The 25,730-nt window shown below is 42.8% G+C and overlaps 1 protein-coding gene across 4 annotated transcripts in view; it reads left to right on the top strand.

The window, feature by feature from the left end:
• Window positions 1–545: 545 nt before the first annotated feature.
• The window catches only part of PHKA2 (phosphorylase kinase regulatory subunit alpha 2), a 53,079-nt gene continuing 27,894 nt past the window's right edge, over window positions 546–25,730 (top strand). For 2 of the 4 annotated variants that reach the window (XM_083612259.1, XM_083612257.1), the window contains exons 1-15: window positions 594–1,088; window positions 3,962–4,156; window positions 11,459–11,617; window positions 12,769–12,816; window positions 14,463–14,631; window positions 15,652–15,734; window positions 16,392–16,472; window positions 17,558–17,656; window positions 18,107–18,253; window positions 18,431–18,484; window positions 19,130–19,252; window positions 20,023–20,118; window positions 20,340–20,447; window positions 20,828–20,906; window positions 24,121–24,255. In XM_083612259.1, coding sequence (XP_083468385.1) covers window positions 4,079–4,156; window positions 11,459–11,617; window positions 12,769–12,816; window positions 14,463–14,631; window positions 15,652–15,734; window positions 16,392–16,472; window positions 17,558–17,656; window positions 18,107–18,253; window positions 18,431–18,484; window positions 19,130–19,252; window positions 20,023–20,118; window positions 20,340–20,447; window positions 20,828–20,906; window positions 24,121–24,255 — 1,459 coding nt within the window. In that variant the 5' untranslated portion in view covers window positions 594–1,088; window positions 3,962–4,078. Of the gene's footprint in view, window positions 1,089–3,961; window positions 4,157–11,458; window positions 11,657–12,715; window positions 12,817–14,462; window positions 14,632–15,651; window positions 15,735–16,391; window positions 16,473–17,557; window positions 17,657–18,106; window positions 18,254–18,430; window positions 18,485–19,129; window positions 19,253–20,022; window positions 20,119–20,339; window positions 20,448–20,827; window positions 20,907–24,120; window positions 24,256–25,730 lie in introns of all 4 variants that reach the window. The other 2 variants (XM_083612258.1, XM_083612260.1) reach the window with 2 other exon arrangements.

Here is a 25,730-nt window from a genome sequence, read left to right as displayed (position 1 = left end):
CCTTTGGAGGAACAGTTTGGGTGTGTTTAGCCTGTGAAATATAGGAGGCTGAGAGGAGATATGATAGCCATCTTCAAATATCTAGGGGCTGTCATATGGAAGATGGAGCATGCTTGTTTTCTGGAGGGTAGAACCCGAACCAGTGGGTTCAAGTTACAAGAAAGGAGATTGACGGAACATCAGTAAGAGCTTAGACGGTGGAACGGTCTCCCTTCGGAGGCTGTGGAGGTTTTTAAGCAGAGGTTGGATGGCTTCCGCTGAGATTCCTGCATTGCAGGGTGCTGGACTAGATGACCCTCGAGGTCACTTCCAATTCTACCATTATATGATCTGTTAGCAGTCCAGGAACTTCTAATGCAGCAAGGCTGAGCATCTTAGCTGAGTGCGCGCGTAAAAGCTGAGCCCAGCTCTGCCCCGCGCCAGGCTCCCTTGCGCAACAGCAAAACAGCTTGCGAGAAAGTCCTGACAGGCTTACAAAGAGGCTTCATTTAAAAGCCAAACAGAACGGGCAGAATGCACCCACTGTGTTACATAACACGCAGGCGCAAAATGAAATCCTCCTCCTTCCTCTCGCATTCCCCCCCAACCCCTTTTACCGGAAGAGCAAAGTAAATATTTTTTTTTGTGGCTCACGTCTTTGCTGTCACATATATATATCTTCGCAGACCTGCTTGCAACAAGAGGCGGGTTGTCTTCGGGATTTCGCCGGCCCCGTAACCAGTCTAATAAAGAGGAGGAACTATTTCTCGGGCCCGGGCGGCGCGTGCCTGGCTGCAACCTGACCCCGGGAGCTGGCCGCTGCGGGAGCTGCAGGCGCCTCACCCTCGCCGAGGGAGGCGCTCCCGGGGGACTGACGAGGCTCCCGGAAGAAGAGCCGCGTCCCGAAAGCGACCCTGAGCTTCCATTCCGGGGCGGTGGGGTGCCTGGGGGCGAGGGCGACAACTCTGCCAGGTCGGGCAAGCGGGCAAGGAATGGGGCTTCCCTGCTGAGGGGCGAGAGCTGCCCTCCCGCGCCTTTCTGGAGAGCTCGCACGAAGAAATAGCACCGCGCCATCCCGGAGAATGGGAATCGGGGGAGATCCTTGGCAGGTAAGGGCATCTCCGTTTGTGGCGCACTTGCATGATGTGAGTTAAGTGAAAGGGGGATGGGGGCTGTCCGATGCTTTGGAATCGGAGGACTTTGTAGCTTCCCCTCCTAGCCTTTCGGTTGTATAGGCTGCTTAATCTTAGGAAAACGCACCTTTTGTTTTGCCAGTTGTTTTCTTTATTTATATACCGCTTGCTTGCAGTAGTTAAACCTCAGTTAAAAGTATTCAAAGAAGCAATATGAGCCGTTAAAAACCATCAAAAGCGTCTGTAGATATTTAAAATTAAAATTAAAAAGAGATTAAAAAAATATCAGCCTCTGTGTGTCTGGATAGGCTTGTCCAAAGAGAAGTGTTTTAAGCAAAGTGCTAAAAAGTGAAGGCGCCTGCCTGGTATCAATAGGCGGGGAACTTTCAAAATGTAGGTGCCATTGCACTAAAACTGCAGAAGGATGTGCTGCTTGCAGCACCCACAGATTGAAAAAGTCAGGGGAGCACGTATTGGGTACGGTGGTCTCACGAGTAAACTGTTCCTAAGCCTGTGAGAGCTTTATATACAAATACTAACCCCTTGGACTTGGCTGGTCACAAATTGGGAACCAGTGCTGATCTCTGATCAGAAGTATTATGTGTTGGCAGGGTCTCACACCTGTCAGTACTTGTGCAGCAGCATTCTGTACTAAATGCAGCCAAGTGCAAGGGAAGCCCCACATAGTGTAGTATTATTATTATTATTATTATTATTATTATTATTATTATTTAAATTTGTGTGATGCCCTTCATCTGTAGCTCTCAGGGCAGTTCACAGCATAAAAACACAAAATACATAATAAAAAACAAAACAATAACACACACACACACACACACACGTGTGTATTGCAGCTATTCGTTCTTGAAGTCACTGAAGGCATCTTGCCGTGAAACTCCTAATGACTGCTCCCATTGACTTCATAACTGCCAGGGGCTGAGAAGCATTCTTCCAATGCCTCTCTCTGGACTCTCTCCCAGAACCACTGTGGTATAATGCCCTCAATTCCTATTCCATGGACCTTGTCCAGGAGGGTACTATGGTAGGTGGTATCAAAAGCCATGGAGAGATCAAGAAGCAGGAGCAAGGTTGCACTCCCCTTATCCGGCTTGCTGTGAAGGTCATCCAAGGACAGTTGTTCAAGGATAGAGCACATTGGTGATGTTCTAAAGAAGGCAATTCCAAAGAGTAGCCCTCATTTATAATATAAAGCATCTAGCAACTTTCAGATATAAGCAGTTGAGGAGGACACCTGCTTTTAAAAAAGTAAAATAGTTATGCTAAAGTAATACCACAAATAGCAAGACACTGTAATACTCCAAGGCCTTTTTTTTTTTTTTTGCTAGCGTAGTCAAACTATCATTTTGTACTCTTCTGTTTGTTTTCTGTTCTCAGCAGTGTAACACTGTCATGTTACATCAATAGTACATCAAATGATAAAAGTTGACCTGGTTACCATGGGTGTACACGGGTGGCGGCGGGGGCAGATGCCCCCCTAAATCAAGTAAATAAAAATACTTAACTGACCAATTGCATCACAAATAACTCAGTTCTGCCCCCCGTTACATAAAGATTGCCCCTTAAATAAATCCTGGTTATGCCCATGCTGGTTACTATTTTTATTTTCATTTTTAATTTCACTAGCACTACTATTGTGCTTCACATTACTTAACCAGAACGAAATGCTACCCCGCCCCCCCGCAAATTACTGGCCACTATTGCTAATTTAGGCTACAGTCCTATGCTTACGCTTACTTACCTTTGAACTCAATGTAAGCCCCTTTGAACTCAGTGTAAATGCATTGGGCAAAATGGGCAGACAGTAGCTCCCTCCAGGGCATTTCCTTCTCTGAGGTAGACAACTCTGGGATTCAGACACCTCAGACTTAGCTTGCGTGTATGGCAAGGTCCTTCCTGAAGCCACATTTTGCTGTGCTGATTTCAAGATCCATTTATTTGGGTTGGAAATAGAGATGGTGGTGGTTGCAGGGGAGACCTCCATAGTTTTAAATGCTTTGGAAACTGTTAATTTGAAAGAACGCAGCAGCATTTCTGCAGATTTGGTTGCATGCTTGATTCGGCAAGTTTGCTCCTACTTTGGGACGCGGGTGGCGCTGTGGTCTAAACCACTGAGCCTCTTGGGCTTGCTGATTGGAAGGTTGGCGGTTCGAATCCCCGCGACGGGGTGAGCTCCCGTTGCTCTGTCCCAGCTCCTGCCAACCTGACAGTTCAAAAGCATGCCAGTGCAGTTGGATAAATAGGAACCGCTGCGGCGGGAAGGTAAACGACATTTCCGTGGGCTCTGGCAGTCGTCACGGTCCTCCGTGCGCCAGAAGCGGTTTAGTCATGCTGGCCACATGACCCAGAAAACTGTGTGTGGGCAAACTCCGGCTCCCTCGGCCTGAAAGCGAGATGAGCGCCGCATCGCCATAGTCACCTTTGACTGGACTTAACTGTTCAGGGGTCTTTTATCTTACCTTTTACCTTTTATGTTTCTCAGGGTTTTATGAGGGCAGTTGTTATCCATGTACAATGGTTCTTGATTTTGTTATATACACAGCTAGATGTCTAACGTGGACATAAGATACTGTTGATGACCTTTAGCACAGAAAATGGAATTGGAATGAGGGTGGAAGCTGGATTGTATGTGCCTATGGAGTATGGATATAATTTCAAGGGTACAGTAATATACTGAACAGCTAATATGAGAAGTAGTGAGTTTGCTTCCATGTAACTGTGTATAGGGTTGCTGCTTTAAGAGTATAGTTGAGACGGTGAATATATGTAGGCAAAAGGAGAAACTCCCTGGCTATTTTGTTGACAACTACTCTGTTTATTTTGGGAGAAAGATGCCTGCTACCATCAAGACCTACAATTCAGCCTGCTGATGGATGAGTGAGCTATTAGTGCTAAAAGCCGCTAGAAAGACATTGGCGCCTCCAGCCACCCAGCCTTTCTCTTGAAAAATGAGGAGCAGAAGCAACTCTGGAGTCCGTTTAGACGGCTATGCCCGGCTTGTTCAACAGACCATTTTGAGTTATCAGGTCAGTGCCACTACTTACAGGTGAAAGGGTTGTTTCTGTTTTTAACAACCCTCTGTTTTCATATTTATTTTTAGCAATCATTGTTTGCTTGCAAATCAGAGCATTTGCTCTGACTTGTAAGATGTTTGCTTTAGCTAGATGTGAAGAGAATATTTTGGATGATAGATTCATGGAATTGCAGGGTTGGGAGGGATCCCGAGGGTCATTCAGTCCTGCACCCTGCAATGCACAAATCTCAAGTAGATCATACATGATGGATGGCCAATCTCTGCTTTAAAACCTCCGAAAAAGGAGAGTTCACCACCTCTTGTGGGAGTCTGTGCCACTGTTGAACAGCTCTTACCAGCAGAAAGTTTTTTTTCTGACATTTAGTTGGAATCTCCTTTCTTGTAACTTGAATACATTGGTTTCCTACCCCCCAGAGCAGAAGAAAATAAGCTTGCTCCATCTTCCATGTGAGAGCCCTTTTGATATTTGAAGATGGCTGTCATATCTCCTCTCAGTGTCCTCTTTCCCAGGCTGAACATACCTAAGTCCCTCAGTCATAAGGCATGGTTTCCAGACTGTTTATCATCTTGGTCACCCTCCTCTGCAATCATTCAAGCATGTCAATATCCTTCTCAAATTGTGGTGCCCAGAATTGGAGACAGTACTCCGGGTGTGGTCTGACCAAGGCAGAGTGGGACTAAAGTCTAGATGTTTGATTTCCATGGGTACATTATTTCTGGGTGGATGGCAACAAATAACCAAGAAACGTTGGTGAGGCAGTCTGCAATAGCTCACTTTTATGTGAGTTACCTTCCATAAAGTCCCAAGCATAGACATCATAATGGGCATCTTATTAGATGCCTATGTAATTCTACCGCTCCCTTCCAAAGTTCTTTGAGCAGGCCGAGAAGGCTTTAAATAGTTTTAAATGACTGGCAGATTCCAGTGATCAGAAGGGCATATTGCCCCCTTTTTAAGGAAATGCAGAATGTGGGCAGGGGTCTCTCTCATTCTCAGGCCTCCACATGTCTATCTCTGGTGACAAAGTCATTGGCTTCTGCTGCTTTGGGATTTTGCTTACCAGCTGAGCTTGTATCCCCCCTGCTCCTTCTTATCAAATTTTAGCTGAGTTGAGCAGCTGATAATAAAATGTATGGAGTGTTTTTACCCTTGACAGATGCTTCAAGGGAATTTCCTAGCTCACAGGCTTCCCCCAGAGCCTACTTTCTCCTTCCCAGCTTGTCTGCCACATCTCTGCCTACTCCTCACCTTAGAAGTCTGATACATGGTTAAGATGTGACATTTATCAGCCCAGAGTAGGGAACGTTTGGCCTTTTGCAGACTGTGTGGAGTGATGCTTTGCTGTAGTTGCTGCTGCTGTTTTTTCAGCACATGTAAAGTTTTCTTTAAGATCATCTGTGCATCTCTCTGAAGTTTCTGAGTCCTGACATGTTAATCCTCCTCTCCATTTCCAACATTCATGCTGTGAGTGCCAATTCATACATAACACCCACCCATAAGAAGGCTTGGGGGAACCCCAAGGTTTGCAAGAGTGTAAAGAAATCTTATGGGGGGGAACTGAAGGGAATCCCCTAAATAGCCCAATAAGGGCTGAGCTTGCATGAAATATGGAGGTAACATCCATTTAAAACATTATTTAACTGTCATGGCTTCCTCCCAAGAATTCTGGGAACAAATTTGTTAAGGTGGCTGTGAGTTGTAGCTCTGCGAGAAATAAACTACAGTTCCCAGGATTCTTTGGGGGAATCCATCTTTGTTTAAAGTGGCATAAGACCACTATAAATGCATGATGTGGATGCGCATAACTGTTGGGAGGAAAACCAGGGAGAGGACTGGAATAGAATCCTGAACAGTAGCACTTGATCCAGTGAAACATTTTGCTGCATTATTCCATTTTTTCCACTTCATATCACTTACATATTGTGCTGTTAGAGCTGCTTGTACATTTATTCTTATTTTAACAAAATTTATATGCCGCTTACTCAAACAAAGAACCTCAAAGCGGTTTACAAAAGACAATAAAATATTCATTAAAAATACCAATAAAAGCAAACATTAAAAACCAGGTAGTTTATATATAGATATAGTCAGTTATTTTAAAACAGTTATTCTTAAATCACTGATTCTTAAATCACTGTTTAAATTCTTAATATTGCATGCTAAAATTACATGCCTTGTTAGGCTTGCTGAAACAAATAAAGTTTTTAGCAATATAGCACAAAATTGGCACCATCAGTTTCCATGTGTAGGTGCCACAGATATCAGTAATACTAACTTGGCTAACAAGTACCTGTGTCTTTTAACCACACATATATTTGTTAAATGGATAATGGTACATTTGTCATGTTTGGATACATTCTGCTACATGGAAATGATACAGGTACAGGAGAATAGTCTCTGTGACTCTTAGGATAGATGTGCCTATAATTGTAGGCACGTGGTTGGCTGCTAGTATTTATTACATTGTGGCTAAGAAATAAACCATGAGCATTGCAAAAATCTTAGGTAAAGAATAACTAGAGCCATTGGATACATTTGGGCTCCTGGATAAGAATAACAAAATGCTCAAATTCTCCAGTTTGTTGAGCTGAAGGCACCCTATGAGAGAGAGCAGCAGCGTCTTTTGAGGGAGCCTTCAGTTAAAATACTTTGATCTACAGTGATGAGAGCAGGATTTTTTCCATGAGTCACTTTCCAAATATACTTCTCACATAGAAGTGTATGCTGGAGTAGGACAGAATAAAGGGCATAATGCAAATTGCAGACCCTAAAGGTCATTGACAACTTTGACACCATACTATGTCAGGAGCAGACGCTACAGATGACAGATGCCAATTAGTATTGTGTTTAATATTGTCTGCTGGAATAAGACATCACAACACCAGGCAAACCTCAATAGAAAACTGAGGAAGATGTGCCACAACAAGTCCAGTGCAACTCCAAAAACTGAGTCACGTTTTACTTAACTTGAGGGAAACCTTGAAATATAGAATTAGGAAGACTCCACGCTGTACGTGCCAGAGATCCACTGTGGTGTGTGTATGTGCATTTATGAAATCCTTCTGAAGTCAATAGGACCTCTTGAGGATGAGACATGGTGGGTACAAATCTATTTTTGAGAGTGGCATCTTTCTTTTCTTCCTCCCTCCACCCCACCCTTCTTAAAACTCTTTTCAACCAGTCAATGCCTTATTTTCCTACTTTCATCTCTTTAGCCTGTGCATGCATCCAGCGCAACAGGATTCTAGGAGGGAATGGGCCATCTGTGGGCTCCTCTCTGATCCCCATCTCAGTCCCATTATGCTGCCTTCATGTATACATAGGTGGTGCGGGAGAGGGAGGCAGGGCTCCAATTCGTTTTTTTAACTAAACCAAACCATGGTTTAGTGTGAAAGACCAAAATTTCCCAGAGCAAAGATCGTGGCTGCAGTTCTCTTCACCCAGTTCTGCTGTTGTTCTGCCACTTGTGGCTAAGCTGTTATTTGGCTTAATGTTGCACCCGAACCTGGGCTTGTAGCTTTCGTGGCTCCAAACCAAAAGCTATAATCACTGTTTGTTATTGGTTTACTGCTTTTGATTTGCTTGGGGGAGACATACTATGAGCCTGGGTTTGGGTGTAACACAAAGCCAAACCGTGTGGAAGCGGCAGGAGGGCTGGATGAGGAGCGCTGTTGCCACAGTCTTTGCTCTGGGAACCCACAGATATGCTCATTTGCACTAAGACATGGTTTGTGTGTGTGACCTGGGTTGTGCAAGCAATGTGCCTGCAACACAAGTGGATCACACTCTGCTTGTGTGTGCATTTTAACCAAACTTTCACTGTTTGTCTGTCTGTTTTTAACAAGGCATGCTATCTGCATTCTGATTCTTATGAGTAAACCGCACAGTTTTATTTCACCACTGAGATGGCTCTAGCATCACTGCACAGCTACAGCGAATCTGATGTTATGTAAGCTGTCGTGTTTACCAGAACTGCACTGTGGGCTAGACTCTGATTCCTGCTTAAATGGGTTTCTTAAATTGTTAATTGTTCTAACAAAGACATTAGAGCGGCAGAATGGTTACACCAGTGTAGCTGAGGATCAAATTTATTCTTCTTCTTCTTTGGTATTATGCAAGTAGTTTGAATATCATCATACAGAAAAAAAGATAACACATTTGCAGGTTTGTACAACCTTACGATTCTGCATGTTGTGTATGCTTATCTGCAAGTATGATGGTAGATACACAGTTTTGGTAAACTGTGTTAGTACAGTATCAGCCAAATCCTCGTCCCAGGTGAATCCCTAATGATTTCGCTAAGATTCCCTTGCAACAAAATCCGTTCATGCAGAGTTATTTTCAGTGCCAGAATCATGGCACATTAGTTTTGTAATCACAGTCTGATCATGTAATGGCTGCATTCATTCAGAAGCCAAGAACCTTGGCTTAATAAACTATTCTGTTCATGCATTCTGGTGCATGACTCTTGCTTTGCTCATCACCTCAGCCTTCCCCTGGCATGAAGGGGCAAGTGAGCCAGTGTAGCATGAAATCGAAACCCAGAATCCTGGTTTGTTTCTGTCCCACCTGCCAAGTCACTGGCCAGGGTTCAGTTAAGGTTTGCTGTTGGCTTATAAATCCTGACTTGTTAGGGACGAACAAACCACAGTCCAGCATTTGGATGTCACCCCAAGCTGTTTTGTGTACCTGCTCATGCCAGGTGGAGAGTGAGGTGGAAGGAATCAGTATTGTGCACAGTATAATTTGTTAAGCCAAGGTTTCTTGGCTTATCGTTACATGTGAACGCGGCACTGGGTCAGTAAGGCATATCAGTAAGTGGAGACTTCTGAGCCAGAGGGCAGATTTGCACCCACCTGCTCCACGCTTACCACAGTAATAGTGCCTTCTGCCTGCTCTCCTTCATTCCCATTTGCTGCAATATTTCAGACTCCAGTTCCTTATCATAGCTACTGAGGGCTGGCACTCACCCAGCAAACAGCATTAACACGATGGCACATAAGGAACTTCCCATCCATCAGTAAGATACTAATGGGACCAGAGACTTACCTTCTTTTGGACTTGCCAACTTCACTTAGCAGCTTGAAGGGCCCATCTGTCCAAAATAGAAAATGATTGAACGATAGGACTCTGAACAGTATGAGATCTACAAACCTTGAGAACAACCAGTTGGGTGTTTGTTTTTGGAGTCCTGAGACAGAGTACCAAAAAAGCATCCTGAAAAGATGCATTGTGTCCTTCCAATTTTGCTTTGATCTGTGCCTTTTGCACAGGAGTGTGGTAGCACCGATCCTTTGGAACTCCCTGCCTATTGATATCAGGCAGGCACCTTCACTGTATTCCTTTTGGTGCCTGCTGAAGGCATTCTTATCTAGACAAGTCTATATATTAAAACTTCGTGTGAGTTTTAGTTTGTTTTAGTCTACTGTATTGTTGTTTTACCTTTCTGTATGGTTGTGAATTTTTTAGTGATAATTTCATTGCTTTATCTTTTCTGTAAACTACTTTTGAGTTTTCCCCAACAATCAAGCGGTATATACATTTTATGAAATAAACAAATAGAATAAAATGATATTTCACCAATGTACTTACCATGAAGGTTCCTACCTATGTGCTTTAAGCAGGCCGGTGCAGAGATTGTCTGAGGCCTCTGCAGGAATCTTATTCTTGGCTTGACAGTGTAAAGCTGTAAGGCTCCTGGCAGAGGCCCCAGGCCAGCTCAGCCCCCAGAGGCCTGGGACAAGGCTACCTGTCCCCCCTGCACGTGCCTGGCTCTAAGTACCATGGATGTGAAAACAGGGAGTTGTAGACTACTTCTCTTTGCATGCACAACATCATGCTATTGCAGGCAGTGGAAACCAGCAGTGCAAAAGCACAGAGTGACTTCTAAGCTCAGTTCCTTTCTCACCACACCCTTCTCACTTGTTACCCCTTGTCCCTCTGGCACCAAGACATCATTTGGGTAGTATGATTAGTTATGAGTTGGTGTCTTCCACAAGCACATGGGCAGTCTTTATGTTTACGTGCTGTTTATTTATTTTTGTATCTTACAGCACAGCCCTAATCATGTCTTACTCAGATGTAAACCCTATTGAATTCTGTGGGGCTTACTCCCAGATGTGTGGGGCTGGGATTAAAGCCTTAGATAATTAATTACCACGCAAGAGCAAATTCCAATTCCAAATCCAATTCAAAAATAAGTTGTGCGAACTCCTGTATATCTTCATTTAAAATGTAATAAATGTTTTTAAATGCCATGGTTTTGCCCCAGGTAAGCAAACCCCACTAACCCCTTAATTTATACTGTATTTTACTAAGACTTTATTCCCTCAAAAGTTTAATAATTAATAGGTTTAGGGATAAAAATAGTCCACACACAACCCGGCTCTCCCTGTGACCTTGAAGCATAAGGACAGTTGATAACAGCCATTGTGGCTCTGTAATATTTCACAACGTTTCAAAACCTAAAGATCATTCTCTGTTCCTGTGCACAGTCGGTTCCCCAGAAACCTCCTCCTTAGAATGTTCCATTACTCCTCTGGCTCTGAGCCCAGAATGAAGCTGCTAAAACACACACCCTCCTTCTTTTTCTTCCCATAGCACAGAAATGAGTGCTGTAATTGACCTATGTCTAAAATGCAATATTAGACAAAACTACAGGTTCCATACAGACATGTGAACCCATGTGTATGTGTGTGTTTGCCCCCCTTTAAAAAAACCCTGAATGTAGCTTCCAATACTGCAAATTTCAGTGTAGAAGCGGCAGGAATAAAAAAGCCTGCCCAGCCAATATTTCTCTGACCGTTTCTCTTCTCAAAAAGCCACACACACCCCAGCTGATTTTTAGCTTACAGGAAAAAAGATAAGGCTGTGTTTCCTTACGAGGTGAAAAGCAATGGAGTTGTTTTGAGGGGGGCGAGGGGAACATCCCAGATGGAAAAGTTTAAAAGAGCTCCTTTTGCTCTGGCCTGGCATACGGCTTCTTCAGGCAGCTGTAGGGGCCTCATTGTTTTGCAATCCAGGCCCAACCATAGTTTTCATTGGACCGCTGGGGATGTAGCGGCCAAATGCAGGAAGAACACCCATGAGAAATGGGTGAATCTACCTCATTCATACTTTCTGAAACAGTACCTGAACCTATGATTCTATGGTTTCCCCAGTGAAATTCGCACTTCTCTGAATTTTGTGGTACAGTTCTCTAGCCAAGTAACGTGTACAAAAATGCACACGCTAGGGTAAGGTGTGCTTAGAAGTGCTCAGGCTGTTTAACCCTTAAAAAAAAACTTCTTTCAGAACCCTGTTACAGGACTGCTCTCCGCCAGTACTGAGCAAAAGGATGCTTGGGTACGAGATAATATTTATAGCATTTTGGCTGTGTGGGGCCTGGGGATGGCCTACAGGAAGAATGCAGATCGGGATGAAGATAAAGCCAAAGCATATGAATTGGAGCAGGTATGTCTTTGGATCACTATTTACTTTGTGTTATGATATGTAAAGATGAATTTATTTATTACTTACTCTACAAGTGAATAAACTATCATTTTCAGTGCATAGTGAATCCTGCTTAATTTATGGGTGGTGTTAAAAAATTGGAAAGTGGTAAGATCAAAGCAGTGGATGAGATTTGGGGGAAGCAGCCGTTTGATGATTGACTTCATAAATCCATTACCCACATTTGAAGGACAATTAAGGCCCCCTCCCTCTGTACAGTAATGATATGTGAGCTTCTATAGCTCCATTCACAGGCTCACCTGAAACAAGCTCAATTTTAGGCCCAATTCCTAGCAGGCTCAAATTTTGACATTTTGGGTGCATTTCAAGTTTCATGGAAGCCAGATTTCCTCACAAGTTCCTTCTGATGCCCACTTCTCAAAGCTCATCTGACTTTTATAGCAGCAATGGCAATCTTTCTTTCTTTCTTTCTTTCTTTCTTTCTTTCTTTCTTTCTTTCTTTCTTTGTCTTATTCTTTGCTATGGCCTCAGAAACTCAGGAAATCTTTATGTCTTAGGAGGTGCTGCAAAGCATAATGTGAATGCTGTTGCTGTTGTTTTTATTGTTACTGCTGCCACCACCACCACCACCTGGTAAGTTTCAGTGGCAAAAAGGAAGAGGGTGACTGAAATGGCAGAGGGAGCTAATTCTGGGCCTGGTGCAGAGCTAATCATGATCTTAATCCAAACCAGAAATATTTGGGATTTGCCTTTTAATTGAATGAGGAAAGCTCATGCTTCAAATTCCCCAACTTTGAACTGCAGCAGCACAACTCCATGCACCAACATTTGCCTGCTGTGTGTCAGGGAGTCCTGACACTGTGTCCCTGAGGAAAACTCTGAGCTTCTATTTATAGCATAGGAATGATTATTTTAAAAAATTCTTTTGGTTCTGTGACCATCCAATCACTTTAGCCGTGACATAAAGCAATTGCTTATTGTTCTAGCTTGTATCTTTGTCATAAAATCAGGTTACGCAGCTGAGCAAATTGTTTTCTTAAATGTATAGGATGGTTTTGTAAATGTTCTCTTTTTTTTTACACGAGCATTGATCATTAGTTATTAAGACCCAAAATAATGTTTGCATGCTTTCTTTAATTATATTCCTGCAGAACGTTGTGAAACTGATGCGGGGACTTCTGCAATGTATGATGAGACAGGTAATGATAAACTGGATGACTTGTGTTCTGTTATTTTCAGTGGCATGACCAGATTTAATGATACCAATTCAATTTTAGGTGTGACAAATGGGATACACTGCGGAAGGCAGGTTCAAACAAAGTAGTACTTTCGGTGTACTGAAAGTAGTACCTAGCTGTTCCTCTGAAACCATTTCCACTCGTGGGAGGGAAAATGCATTTTGGACTTTGCAAGCTAAAATGAGTCCAACTAAAATGAATTTAAGGGCAGCCTGCCATGAAATGGATATTACATATAAAACTATTTTAAGTGCATGTTCTATTTATACAGCATACCTCTCTAGTATAAATGAAACAATCCTCCTTCTTGGAATTGCAATACGCTAGTGGCCTGAAGGAACAGTGGGAGTTATTGTCCCATGCAAATTGCAGGTCTGAGAAGACCCTCACTCTGTTTATTGCACCAGAGTGCAAATGTCTGAAGACCTTCAACCACCCCCCATGCCTAGGTTCTGGCAAATATCATCCTCTTCCCACACTGGCTGTTTCTGCAAGAAATATTTTGCACTTGAGAGCAAATGGTGTTGTAATGGTTCTAGGGGTTGCTCGTGCGTAAATCGGCGCCACACCTGGCTGGATTACCTGGGTGAACTCTTTCTGTCCGGACAGCCACTCACCCGTGGCTGTCTCAATCGCTGGCAGAATCCGTCAGTGGGCGTTTCTTGAACTTCTTCCAGCAAAGAAGCTCTTTGACGCCTAGTCGCCACCTACTCTCCCTGCGCGGAAGACTTCTGTGCAGGGAGGGTGTGGGCAGCGGAGGACCCGTGCTCTCCCCGCTGGTCTCCGGCGAGGAGTCATGGAGCCACCTCGCTGATTCCCCCATCTGCCCCCCTTCTCCACTGGTGCTACGCTGATTTCCTTCCCCAGAAGATGGGCTGCTTCTCTCCCTCCCGGGACGCTCTCCGGAACCCCTCTGGAGCCCTCCCTCTCCCTCTGGCTCCGATGGCAGTCCCCTGACAGGTGTGATTAACATTTTGCATAGTTGGGCGCTTCAAGTGGTTAAAATAAAAAACGCATAGTCTCCCTGTTTCCGTCTCCCTAGCAATTTCACTATAGGTACACATGTGAACTTACTGTACATGATCAGTGACTGAGAGATTGTGTTCAATGTTTTTAATTTGACATTTTTATCCTTGGGCTAGAATCCGTGACATTTTAGCCCCAGTGCAATGTTCTTGAAATACTTTCATATTCTTGTGTGGTTGCTGAGAATGAAAACACTACCTAATTCTGCCAGGCCCAAATATTGGCTAGGATGATGTCCATTTGGATATTTCCTTCCTTTATATAAGTCCAGTGTTGTATAATGTTGTGTAAAGGATGCCTGGTTTCTTTTTTGCAGCTCTGTTTCCCAATTAGAAGCTTCTATCTGTGTGTCAGTCTTCGAAACAATCTAAGAGGCAGACCAACGTGACTGGCTGTTTACAGTAAATTTCCACAGCTCTATTCAAGAGACTTCATTGCTTTGTTGAAGAGGAAATAATTTGTTTTAAGAACCGCCCCCCTTTAAATTATACTGTACCAAAATCTAGACTGAGGCAGAATTATTATTTTGAAAATGTTTATGACTAAAGAACTACTTTCAGAATATTGCTTGTTTTTCTTAGGTAGATAAGGTTGAGAAGTTCAAGCACACACAGAGCACCAAGGACTGCCTGCATGCCAAATATAATACAGCCACTTGTGGTACAGTAGTTGGAGACAATGAGTGGGGACATCTACAAGTAGATGCAACTTCCCTTTACCTTCTCTTCTTGGCTCAGATGACAGCATCAGGTAAGCTACGTTGGAACTCATAGTTCTTTTCTAACCAAGGACAGTTATAATCAGCAAGGAACATTTCACCCCTCAAAAAAAAATCACATTTAGATCAGACTTGCCTTTTAATATAGTCCATATGTCTGCTTAGTTACAGATTAGAGTGGACAAGTTGCCTTCCAGATCTCCTGTAGTTGTTTGAATGGCTTGACCTTCTGTGGAATGACAATGACTAGCTATTGTGTTCCATTTTTATTTGGTTTGGAATCTGAACACTGTAAAATGGTTTTGGCAAGTTGTTCTTGGTTGGTTGTTTTGCAAGGGACATCTTTCAACAGGGATGAGGAATCAGGGGCCCTCAAAATGCTGTTGGACTTCAGTTCCCATCAGCCCAATCTAGCATGGCCAATGATTAGGCATGAAGGGGAGTTGTGGTCCAACAACTTCTGGGTGACTACCTCTGCCTTCAACGAAAGCACCTACTCATTCATGAATCCTTTTCATTTTTGTGCATGGGTACATGGTAACGCATATTTGCAATGTGTTACCAAGGACACTCATCCTATAGATGACTGACAGACTGCCCACCAACAGATGGTTGTTTCAGTACTTAACAATCTGTACTTTAAATGCTACTTATTGCCAAAGAATTATTTTGCTTTAGTTAAGTGTTTAAATCACAGGCACGGTGTATGGCACTCATGGGAGTCTGAGATTATGGAATAAGGTTATCACTGGAAAAGCCCATCTCCATTTAAGAACTGAGCATGCATTTTATTTTGGACAATATATTTCACAGAATTAAAAGCCGCTTTAAACATTGTCTTGTGCAGTTTGTTACACCTTTCATTGTTTAGGCCATTGTTCTATGGGCTGGAGCGAATGGGTCCTCAACCAGCAGTTGTCTATGGTGTAACACACAATTTACATGCAGAAGTTTTTCTCAGTGCTCTACCAGGAGCATAAGAACCCCCAAATGGAACTATTGACTGGAGTTAAGGTAATATGTATCCCTAATGGTGGCTCTTTCTTATTTAGGATTGCGTATTATATTTACCCTTGATGAAGTTGCCTTTGTACAGAATCTTGTGTTTTACATAGAGGCTGCCTACAAAGTTGCTGTAAGTATGCTCAAGGTCATTTTATTTATTTATTTCAAATAAAATTGAAATAATGTATTGGAACAAACCAGGATCTTAAACCAACTTCCAACCATTGTTTAAGAATGAATGAATGAATCTTTATTTGCGTCAGCAATCGGCCATAGCAATAAAACAACAATACAATATACAAAGAATAGAGAGAAAAAGTCAATTATATAAAATACATTTTAGGGTTTTGAATCAATAGTCAAATAGTGCATCTTATTCTGATTGCCCCAGCTAAAAACCTTGCAACCTTTGCTGTCGCCTGCTCATCTTGATCTGCCAAGAGAAAGCACACTGTGGCAGTGGTTTAAGATTCTGACTTTTTCTTTTAGTGGTAACCATAGTTCCCTGGTTTGGCTATAACATGAAACTGTGATTAAGTAATCCAGCAAGTATTAAATTGTGGTGTGCGAAGAATGAAGGATGGAAGAAGGGGTAGAACAAGGAAGGATTATGCAAGCAAAAGCCTTGCGCATATGTCAGCTTAATGTGTGAACCAAACCCACTGAGTAGTGTTGCTTTAGTTCTTCTCTCTTAGTCACATTAGTGTATGCACAGTCCACATCTACATATGTGTATCTCTGGATCTGAGAAGTTGCTTTTTAATTCTGCTTTCCTCTTTTGTTTCAGGATTATGGCATGTGGGAACGTGGTGATAAGACGAACCAGGGCATCCCTGAACTGAATGCAAGCTCTGTAGGAATGGCCAAGGTGAGATGGTTGTTGCTTTTGTTGTTGTTTTTTACTGTAAACTAACAATGGTATGCTATAATGATAAATGCAATACTTCTGGTCATTGATTTTTGTGAAACTTACTTCCTGTTTAGTGTTGCAACCCAAGACTATTGCAATAAATAGAAGGTTTGCTATTGATTTCTGATGGGTCTTGATTGTACTTTTCCCAATAGTAAATAGCCACTGTGCTGTTGTTCAATGGATAGAATATTTTGAATTTGAACTAAGAGATGGTAATTCACATTCCTGATTTAAACACACACAGAGAGCCAGTGTGGTGTAGTGGTAAGAGCTCATCCCATCGCTCGGATTTGAACCGCCAACCTTCTGATCGGCAAGCCCAAGAGGCTCAGTGGTTTAGACTACAGTGCCACTTGTGGACTTTACCTTTAGTGGTTAGAGTGTTGGACTAGGACCTGGGTGGCCAGGGTTCAAGTCCCTTCTCAGCCATGAAGCTCACTGTATGACCTTTGGGCAGTCACGGCCTTTCAGCCCAACCAACCTCACGGGGTTCTTGTGGGGAGAACCATGTCTGCCACTTTGAGCTTGTTAGAGAAGAGGTGAGCTACACATTCAAAAGTAAATAGTGCCACAATTTCCTGGAAGTTGCTGGTGCTGGTATGGCGGTTTGCTGTGTGATATTCTGCTATATGTACTGAGCTCCTTCCATCAGCGCAGCTGCTTTGGCAAACTTCTATAAGGTGGGAGTGATTTTCAGCCTACACCACCCAAGTAAAGTTAAAAGCAGGCTTAATTCAGTGATCTTGAGAAAATATGCAGCACTTTGAAGCCATTCTTAACTGTTTTTTCTTCCAAGTGAATTTGGTTGGAACAGGCTATTAAAGTCCACTGTCAATCTGCAATAGGAAAATATTGCAATCTCTCTTAAGGGATTCTTATGAAGAAAAGTAAGATAAAGATTTTGTGCCATTTGGCTATATGTACATACATACATGTGTGTGATTGTTTTAATAGTTATTCACTTGCCATCTCATTCATTACGAATACTTGAACTTTTCAATACTTGAAAAGTTACTGAGCACACACATATGTTTCTGAAGGCCGCACTGGAAGCAATTGATGAATTGGACCTTTTTGGAGCTGGAGGAGGACACAAGTCAGTTATTCATGTCCTTCCAGATGAAGTTGAGCATTGTCAGGTAAATCCAATTCTCCTTTCTATCTCAAAAAAAGTACAGCAAAGCACCCACCCCCTTATAAGCTCTGACTAGCCCCCTCCCCTAGACATAGACATCAAATTATGGTTGCACCACCAAATTCAACTGGGTGCTATTTTCAGCTATGGAAGCTGAAGATCTGGGAATACCAGCATTTCATAACTGATTGGAAATTCCTATTAGTTCTCATGGTTTTTCATGATAGCAGCCTAATTCTGTTGCCAGATGGGCCAGCCATTGCTGTATCCTGCCAACGCAGCAAATTCCCCTCCCATGTGAATTAGTTTATTAGAAAATAGCTTGTAACATTTTATTTCACAAGTGACCAGGGTGCTCGTTGTACGTCTGATAAAACACTTTGGCATGAAACTAAATGTTTTTATTTTGTCTTTGTCTTGTCTTTTGCTGGTGCTCTGTGTATATTCCGCTCAGTCTATCCTGTACTCCATGCTGCCAAGGGCCTCCACCTCAAAAGAGATTGATGCTGGACTTTTGTCCATTATTTCTTACCCAGCCTTTGCTGTAGAGGATATGAATGTTGTGAATGCAACGAAAAACGAAATTATCACCAAGCTGCAGGTAAGAGTTTCATTTTGGCTTCTGAACAAATCTTCCATTCATTTATCTATAGATGATAAGCTTGGCCATATTTGTTATTAACAGAAGAAGAAAGCATGTTCTGTTTGACTAAGAACAAAAGATGCTTATATAAAATAAAGCAATGCTTTTATGCTACAACTAATTTGTTTTTTACAGGGACGGTATGGCTGCTGCCGTTTTATTCGAGATGGCTACAAAACACCGAGAGAAGTACTGTTTCTGAAACTGTCACTCATTTTTATTTGCATGCCACTTTTCCATGGTGAACGTCCAATATCAGAATTGTTTAAAAAATAGCAACCCTGGGGGAGGGGGACCTCATTAGGACTGGAATGTGCAAGGAGATAAGCTTAACCCTTTCCATCCCTGCTGTGGTCCCAAGGAAAGTTGCTTTACCTTCCTGTTCACACACACAGCAAGGTTGATGTTAGCCGTGGATGTTATGCTTCCATAGGCATCAGTGAGAGCTTTCCACTTGGGGTTAACTTCAGCTGGTGGAAGATTTTTGTCAGAACTGTAGCATGGGGAGAAAGAGTAAACTAACCACCCTGAGACAACTGTTCTCATTCTGATTTAATTTTTTAAAGTTTCACATTAATTGTAATCATTCAATTGATATGACATCTAGATTGGCCCTCAGTGCCAATCTGATATATCTGTACTTCTAAGCTAATTTCAGGTTGCCAAACTGGCATAGTCCTTTGGAAAGCTAAGTGCTGTGTGCAACAAAATGGAACAGAGAGGGGAATGCTTCTGCTAGATGAAACTCCTTGGAGATTTGGCAGAATACAAGCATAATACATTGTTAAATAGCACTGTAATAATAAAGCATGACATGAGCAATTACATTTCTAGGATCCGAATAGATTACACTACGATCCTGCTGAGCTCAAGTTATTTGAGAACATAGAATGTGAGTGGCCTGTATTCTGGACCTATTTCCTAATTGATGGAGTGTTTAATGGAGACAGAATTCAGGTAAGGTACATGATAAGTTGAAACTGTAATAATTATTGTAGCAGGTATTTTATGAATCAGCTAAGCTCCAGTAGTTGGGTAGAAGAGGATAGGCAATCTGATCATTCTCCCTACCTGCAGCTTTTGCACTTACCGTGAGGCATCCTAGACATCTCTGTTTAAAGGAATTAATGTCCTTGTGCTGAGGGGACAGGTAATCTCTGCTTAAGATTTTAGAGAGCTGCCACCAAACTGGACTAAATGATGACCTCACTCAGTATAATACAGCTTCATAGGTTCCCTTTCAGCAGGCTTATATCATGGCACCAACTGTGATATCTGTGTGGCCAGAAAGGGAGAGAAAGACTAGAATGCTTTCCCTCCATTTGCTCCAGTTACCAGCATTATAAGCTATGGGGATGTGCTGCTCTCCTCACACAGTGCTGCCTCGCCTCTCACCTGCAAGGTCTCCTGCACAGCAGCACTTCACGTTAACTCAGTAGCAGTGCATGTGGCACCAGAGATGGGAGCTCTAAACTCAACCCTGTGGCCTTAAAATTGTAGCATCAGGTGCTTCACTCATTGAAGGGGACGAGAGAAGGCCTGGTCTTTGTATACAAGGGATGTTGGGCTCTTCTTATTTTTTTTGTCCATGGGGTCTCTGACACAGACACTTTTCACAAAGAGGGTGTTTCCAGGGTTCCCAGGACCGCATAGGTGCTCTTCCGGTTGTTAAAAAAACCCAAAACCCATGAACTTCAGTTCCTTGGTCCTTGTCTTGCACTTTGTAGGTACAAGAGTACAGAGATGCTTTGGAGGGGATACTCATTAGGAAAAAGAACGGGATTCTTCTGATGCCGGAACTATACGCTGTTCCTCCAGATAAGGTAAGACAATTTGGAACATGCCTGGTTTTGTAAATTATCAACCTCTGACACACCATGTGTTTCGCCCAATTATGTATGAATGTTGTGTTGTCCATTTTCTGTGATATATTTTAACCGTTGGGATTGTATTCAGCTTTAGATTTTAACAAGTGCTACACCCTCATAAATCCTCGGTACGTGTGATGTGTGAACCTGTTCGCATTCTTTGTTTCATTTGCCAGGTGAATGAAGAGTATGAGAATCCTCACACAGTGGACCGTGTCCCAGCTGGAAAGCTTCCTCATCTGTGGGGCCAGTCATTGTACATTCTTAGCGCCCTCCTAGCAGAGGTAACTATGTTTGACACAGCTTTGACAATTATGACAGGTTCCTTTGACCTTATCGTCCCCTTTTCTAGTTGCATTAGAGATCAGATTTCTCTCAGCAGTGGCTGGAAATAATTTTCAAACTGGAAAATTATCGGAGCCAACTCTGCCCACTTAGACCAGCCTTCTTCTTAACTTTGGGACTCCAGCTGTTGTTGCATGCCAACTCCCACCAGCCCTAACCGGTGCAGCCAATTGTGAGGGATGTGTGGTCCAACAACATCTTGGTACCCAAGGCTGTCCAAAACCTCAATGGTTTTGCACGATCATGAAGCTTCCTTCTTCTGTGCCATTGTCCAGGAATGCACTCGCTTAAATCTGTATAATTTTCCTCACCTTCGCAGGGATTTCTGGCTACTGGTGAAATCGATCCATTAAACAGAAGGTTTTCAACCGCTTTTAAGCCCGATGTTGTTGTTCAAGGTTGGTGGTTATTGTTACACAATTTTTTACTTAACCCCAGCACAAATTAAAGGAAAAAGGAAATAAAAATGATGTGCTTTTACCTCTCCATCAAGCAGATCTCACACACGTCAGTGTTCAAATACATAAATAAAATAGCAGTGGCAGCCAGTAAGAAAGTTTGCTAGGAAAAACTACTGGAGGTCACTGCCTGGGGGAAATTGCCGTCCTTACGTTTCAGTGCTGGTAAGCAGTAGTGAGGGAAGCGGGTGGCGCTGTGGGTTAAACCACAGAGCCTAGGACTTGCTGATCAGAAGGCCGGCAGTTCAAATCCCCGTGATGGGATGAGCTCCCGTTGCTCGGTCCCTGCTCCTGCCAACCTAGCAGTTCAAAAGCATGTCAGAGTGCAAGTAGATAAATAGGTACCGCTCCGGCGGGAAGGTAAACGGTCTTTCCGTGCGCTGTTCTGGTTCGCCAGAAGCGGCTTAGTCATGCTTAGCGGCTTAGTCCACTGACCTGGAAGCTGTACTGGCTTCCTCAACCAATAAAGTGAGATGAGCGCCGCAACCCCAGAGTCGGCCACGACTGGACCTAATGGTCAGGGATCCCTTTACCTTTACCTTTAAGCAGTAGTGAAGATGCTGAGTGCTGCAGCCAGCACTGTGCAAAGCATATGTTGCTGTGTGGATACTTTCTCAGGCTGATGTCGTGCAGTTACCTGTTTTTGTTGGAAGGTCAGCAGTTTCACATTTGAGTTCATCAAGAGCTCTCAGAAGGGTACTATCGAAGCTCAGCTATTTCTTGATTTCTTTAATTTGTCAGGAAACCATCTTTGTTGTGTGCCTTACTTCTTTAGCTTCCCTTCTTCAGAATGTCAGTTCAGACATGGCTACCTGCCCTGTGTCTTTTGCAGCGGAAATAGACCTTTGGCTTAATTAAGCAATCTATGGCTCTTTAAACTTTGACTGCAAAGGAAATGTTTAAAGTGCAATATGCAATGTGACACTAGATGGCAATGGTGAGCCTTATGGAAAATTCAATGTATTTTTTAAAATGCTTTGAAAAAAGCATTTTCAGAATATTTTTTACATGTGTAGATTCCACCTCTCTCTCTCTCTCTCTCTCTCTCTCTCTCTCTCTGTTTGTTACTATGATATGTATTTTTTGTGTTTTATATTGTAAACCACCCTGTGGGATGAAGGGCAGTAAAAATTCTTAATAACTAATAAAAATAATAAAACTAAAAGCTGCAGGGAATTCATCTCTGCAATCTCCTTGGCACACCTTTTAACTTTCCTGTTGTCTGATGCTCCAGCCACTTCCCTAACTGGTTCCCTGCTTCTGAAGTAGTCAAATGGTATTATTGTCGCTATCATTATTATTGTTGTTTCTTTTAGTGATATGCTTCTGAACTTCTTTACTTTCTTTTCAGTTATTTCCTGTCCCCTTGCATTTTAGTTTCCAAGTTTATTTCCCTTTTTGTTCTTTTCACTTGGGCAAGTCTTCCATTTTCTGAAGGAAACCTTCATTGATTCTGCTTGTTAACTACCGTACTTTTCTGTCTATAAGACGCCCCCTTGTATAAGACTCCTCCCCATTTTGGGGGACTAAATTTTAAGAAAATGAGAGGAGATGGCCCAGAGTTGTTGAGCCTCTCCCCCCACGCAGCTGCGGGCAGGAAACACTCCCTAGATCGTTTCCCACGTGCAGTGGCATCGGGGGAAGTGGCGCTCCCGCCAGACATCTGGTTTGCAGGAGCGCAACCTCCCCTGATGCCGCCACGCATGGGAAACAATGCAAGGAGTGCTTCCCATGCGCAGCAGCATCGGGTGAATTTGTGCTCCCCCCCCAAAGACCTGGCTGGTGGCTCACAGCTTTTTTTTTTTTTTTGTAATAGATTTTTATTGATTTTACAACATATATTAAAACACAATACAACTAACAATTAACGACATAAAACATAAACAAACAAACATGTAAACACATATAATTTCTTAACCTCTCTTTCTTGAACCTTGTTTCAAAGACTTCCCCATACCTCCCTTTTCTGCATCCCTGTTTTAAACTTTTCCAGCAACTCCTAATTTCAATACTTGTAATTCAATTTCTAATCTTTTTCCTCTTACCCAATTATTTATCACTGCAATTCTGTTTTACATTACCCATGACATTTTAGCACTCATTAATTTTACAACAGTTCTTAAGATAAACTTTAAATTTCTTCCAATCTTCTTCCACCGTCTCTTTCCCTTGGTCACGGATTCTGCCAGTCATCTCAGCCAGTCCCATATAATCGATCACTTTCGTCTGCCACTCTTCCAGCGTGGGTAGTTCTTGTGTCTTCCAATACTTTGCTAAAAGAACTCTTGCTGCTGTTGTAGCATACATAAAGAACGTCCTATCTTTCCTTGACACCAGTTGGCCTACCATGCCCAGGAGGAAGGCCTCTGGTTTCTTATGAAAGGTACACTTAAGTACCTTCTTAATTTCACAGCTTATCCCCCCCCCCCAGTGGCGTAGCGTGGGGGGTGCAGGGAAGGCTGGCCGCACCGGGCGCAACATCTGGGGGGGGGTGCGCTCGCACTCGCAGCTCTCTGCCCCTACTAAAATCCACGGGTTAGGGGGCGCAAATTACTTGCCTTGCCCCGGGTGCTGACAACCCACGCTACGCCACTGATCCCCCCCCCAGCTGTGGGCAGGAAACTCCCCCCAGATCACTCCCCATGGCATCTGGGGAAGCTGCGCTTCTGCCAACCAAATGGCTGGTGGCGCGGCACTTCTCTCCCCCCCCCCCCGCCATGCTACTATCTGTGTATTGGACGACCCCAGTTTTTTGACGTGATTTTTTAGTCAAAAAACCTCATCCAATACACAGAAAAATACGGTAAGTTGCTGTCATCTTAGACTCAATGGTAGCTTTCTTGGTCAGTTTGGCATCCATTCTAAGCTGAGCTTCTATTATTGTAGTGTTAGATAAACTCCAGTATGTCCAAACGTGTCTTTTTTTATGTTCCCAAGTCTCAGGAAATACCCATGTGGGATAGCCATATAACAACTTTCATTCTTCCGTGATTATCTTAGGCAGTTAGGTGTTAGTACAATGGAAAAAAAATGTCGCTTATATCCTTCCTGAAGATATGTGTATCTATAGTATAGTATTTCCAGATGACTATTTTTTTTTTTGCTTTAGATATTGAAGTGTTGCTCTTTATTATACTTTTTTTCTCTTGTGCAGTAAATGTCATAGCAGAGACAAATGAAATTAAGAAGCTGTTGAGACACCATGGAATCCATGTTCAGAGCATTGCTGACATTAACCCGACCAGAGTTCAGCCAGCACGGATTCTGAGCAATCTGTATGCCAAGCTTGGTAGGTGATGTAACAAAGGGATTGTGAAACCTTATCATTTGCTTACCCATCTTTGCTGCTCGATTCCCGTGTCATTTTCATGTTTGGAATGCAAGTTTAAAATCACATGTCATTCTGAACTGAAATTGTGGGGAAGTACAGTGGTACCTTGGGTTACATACGCTTCAGGTTACATACACTTCTGGTTACATATGCTTCAGGTTACATACGCTTCAGGTTACAGACCCCGCTAACCCAGAAATAGTACCTCGGGTTAAGAACTTTGCTTCAGGATGAGAGCAGAAATCGTGCTCCGGCGGCGCAGCAGCAGTGGGAGGCTCCATTAGCTAAAGGGGTGCTTCAGGTTAAGAACAGTTTCAGGTTGAGAACGGACCTCCGGAACGAATTAAGTACTTAACCTGAGGTCCCACTGTATATGTATATGCCCGTTTTAATTCTGAAATGTTAGCACAGTCCGAAGTTCTGTAGCTCACCAAAGCACCATCGCCACATTCTCTGTGGCGCATAATGTGCCCCTTATATGCTTTGTTGGAAACTCAGTTTCATTGCCTCCTGAATTTCCTTTTGTAAGGCACGCCATATGATTTAAAGGGGAATGGAAGCATGACTCTGGCTTCTCCACCAATGCTGGCTCCTTTTCCTCCAGCCTCTGTATGTTGAACAAGATTTGAAGAGGGAGCTGATGTAATTTTTTTTATTAAAAAAATGCTCCTTCATGCAGTTAAGCAATTCCATTCTGTGGGAACCTGATGCCATAGGAGCCTCCATGAGCACAGCCACTTCTCCTTTCAGACTTTCATTCACTGTGTGGAAGTCAGGTTGGAGCCGGGAAAATGGGCACAAACGCTGGCAGTGAGACATCTGTGTGGTCCCACCCCCTGTCAATCTCATCAAGCCCCTTCCTGTGCACACAGGAAGCTCCCCCTGTAGTTCTGAGCCCAGGGCTGAACACCAGTGTGCTGGATTATAGCAATTGCTTTTAAAAAAAAAAAACCAACACAAATTTTTGCAACAGTAAAGACTTCTATAGTAGATATGCTTTCGTAAGCTTTTCTGTTACCATTTAATGATAAGCAGATAACAAAGCAGTTGAGTGTTGGCCAAGAAAATTCTAGCCATAGAGATTTTAACCATTCTTCTTAAACTTATCTAAATAAAGCCAGAAGAAAATATCAAAACACTATTTATGTAAAATGTTTTTGGCCACGAAATAAGCAGAGCACTGCTTTCATTGATCTGACAAGAAATTGTAACGGAATTGGGCAAAAATGTTCTAGTTGGGACTGTGTTGTGTGTGCAAAGTGTTATAAAAATAATTGGTATTAGAAGAACCAGGGAGAGGCTTTCAAATTTTATACACCTCTTCTTTATGCCTACATATAGGCTCGTGTTACAATATTTTTATTTAAAAGTAGGATCGATACAATGCTTTTCTAATGTTAGTAACATTGGCCTACTTGCTAATTCCACTCAAA

Source organism: Podarcis filfolensis, assembly GCF_964270895.1.
Source record: "Podarcis filfolensis genome assembly, chromosome: 4".
NCBI classification, from domain to species: Eukaryota; Metazoa; Chordata; class Lepidosauria; order Squamata; family Lacertidae; genus Podarcis; species Podarcis filfolensis.
Note: the sequence above shows the minus strand (reverse complement) of the source record. Positions and strands in the feature narration are given on the sequence as shown.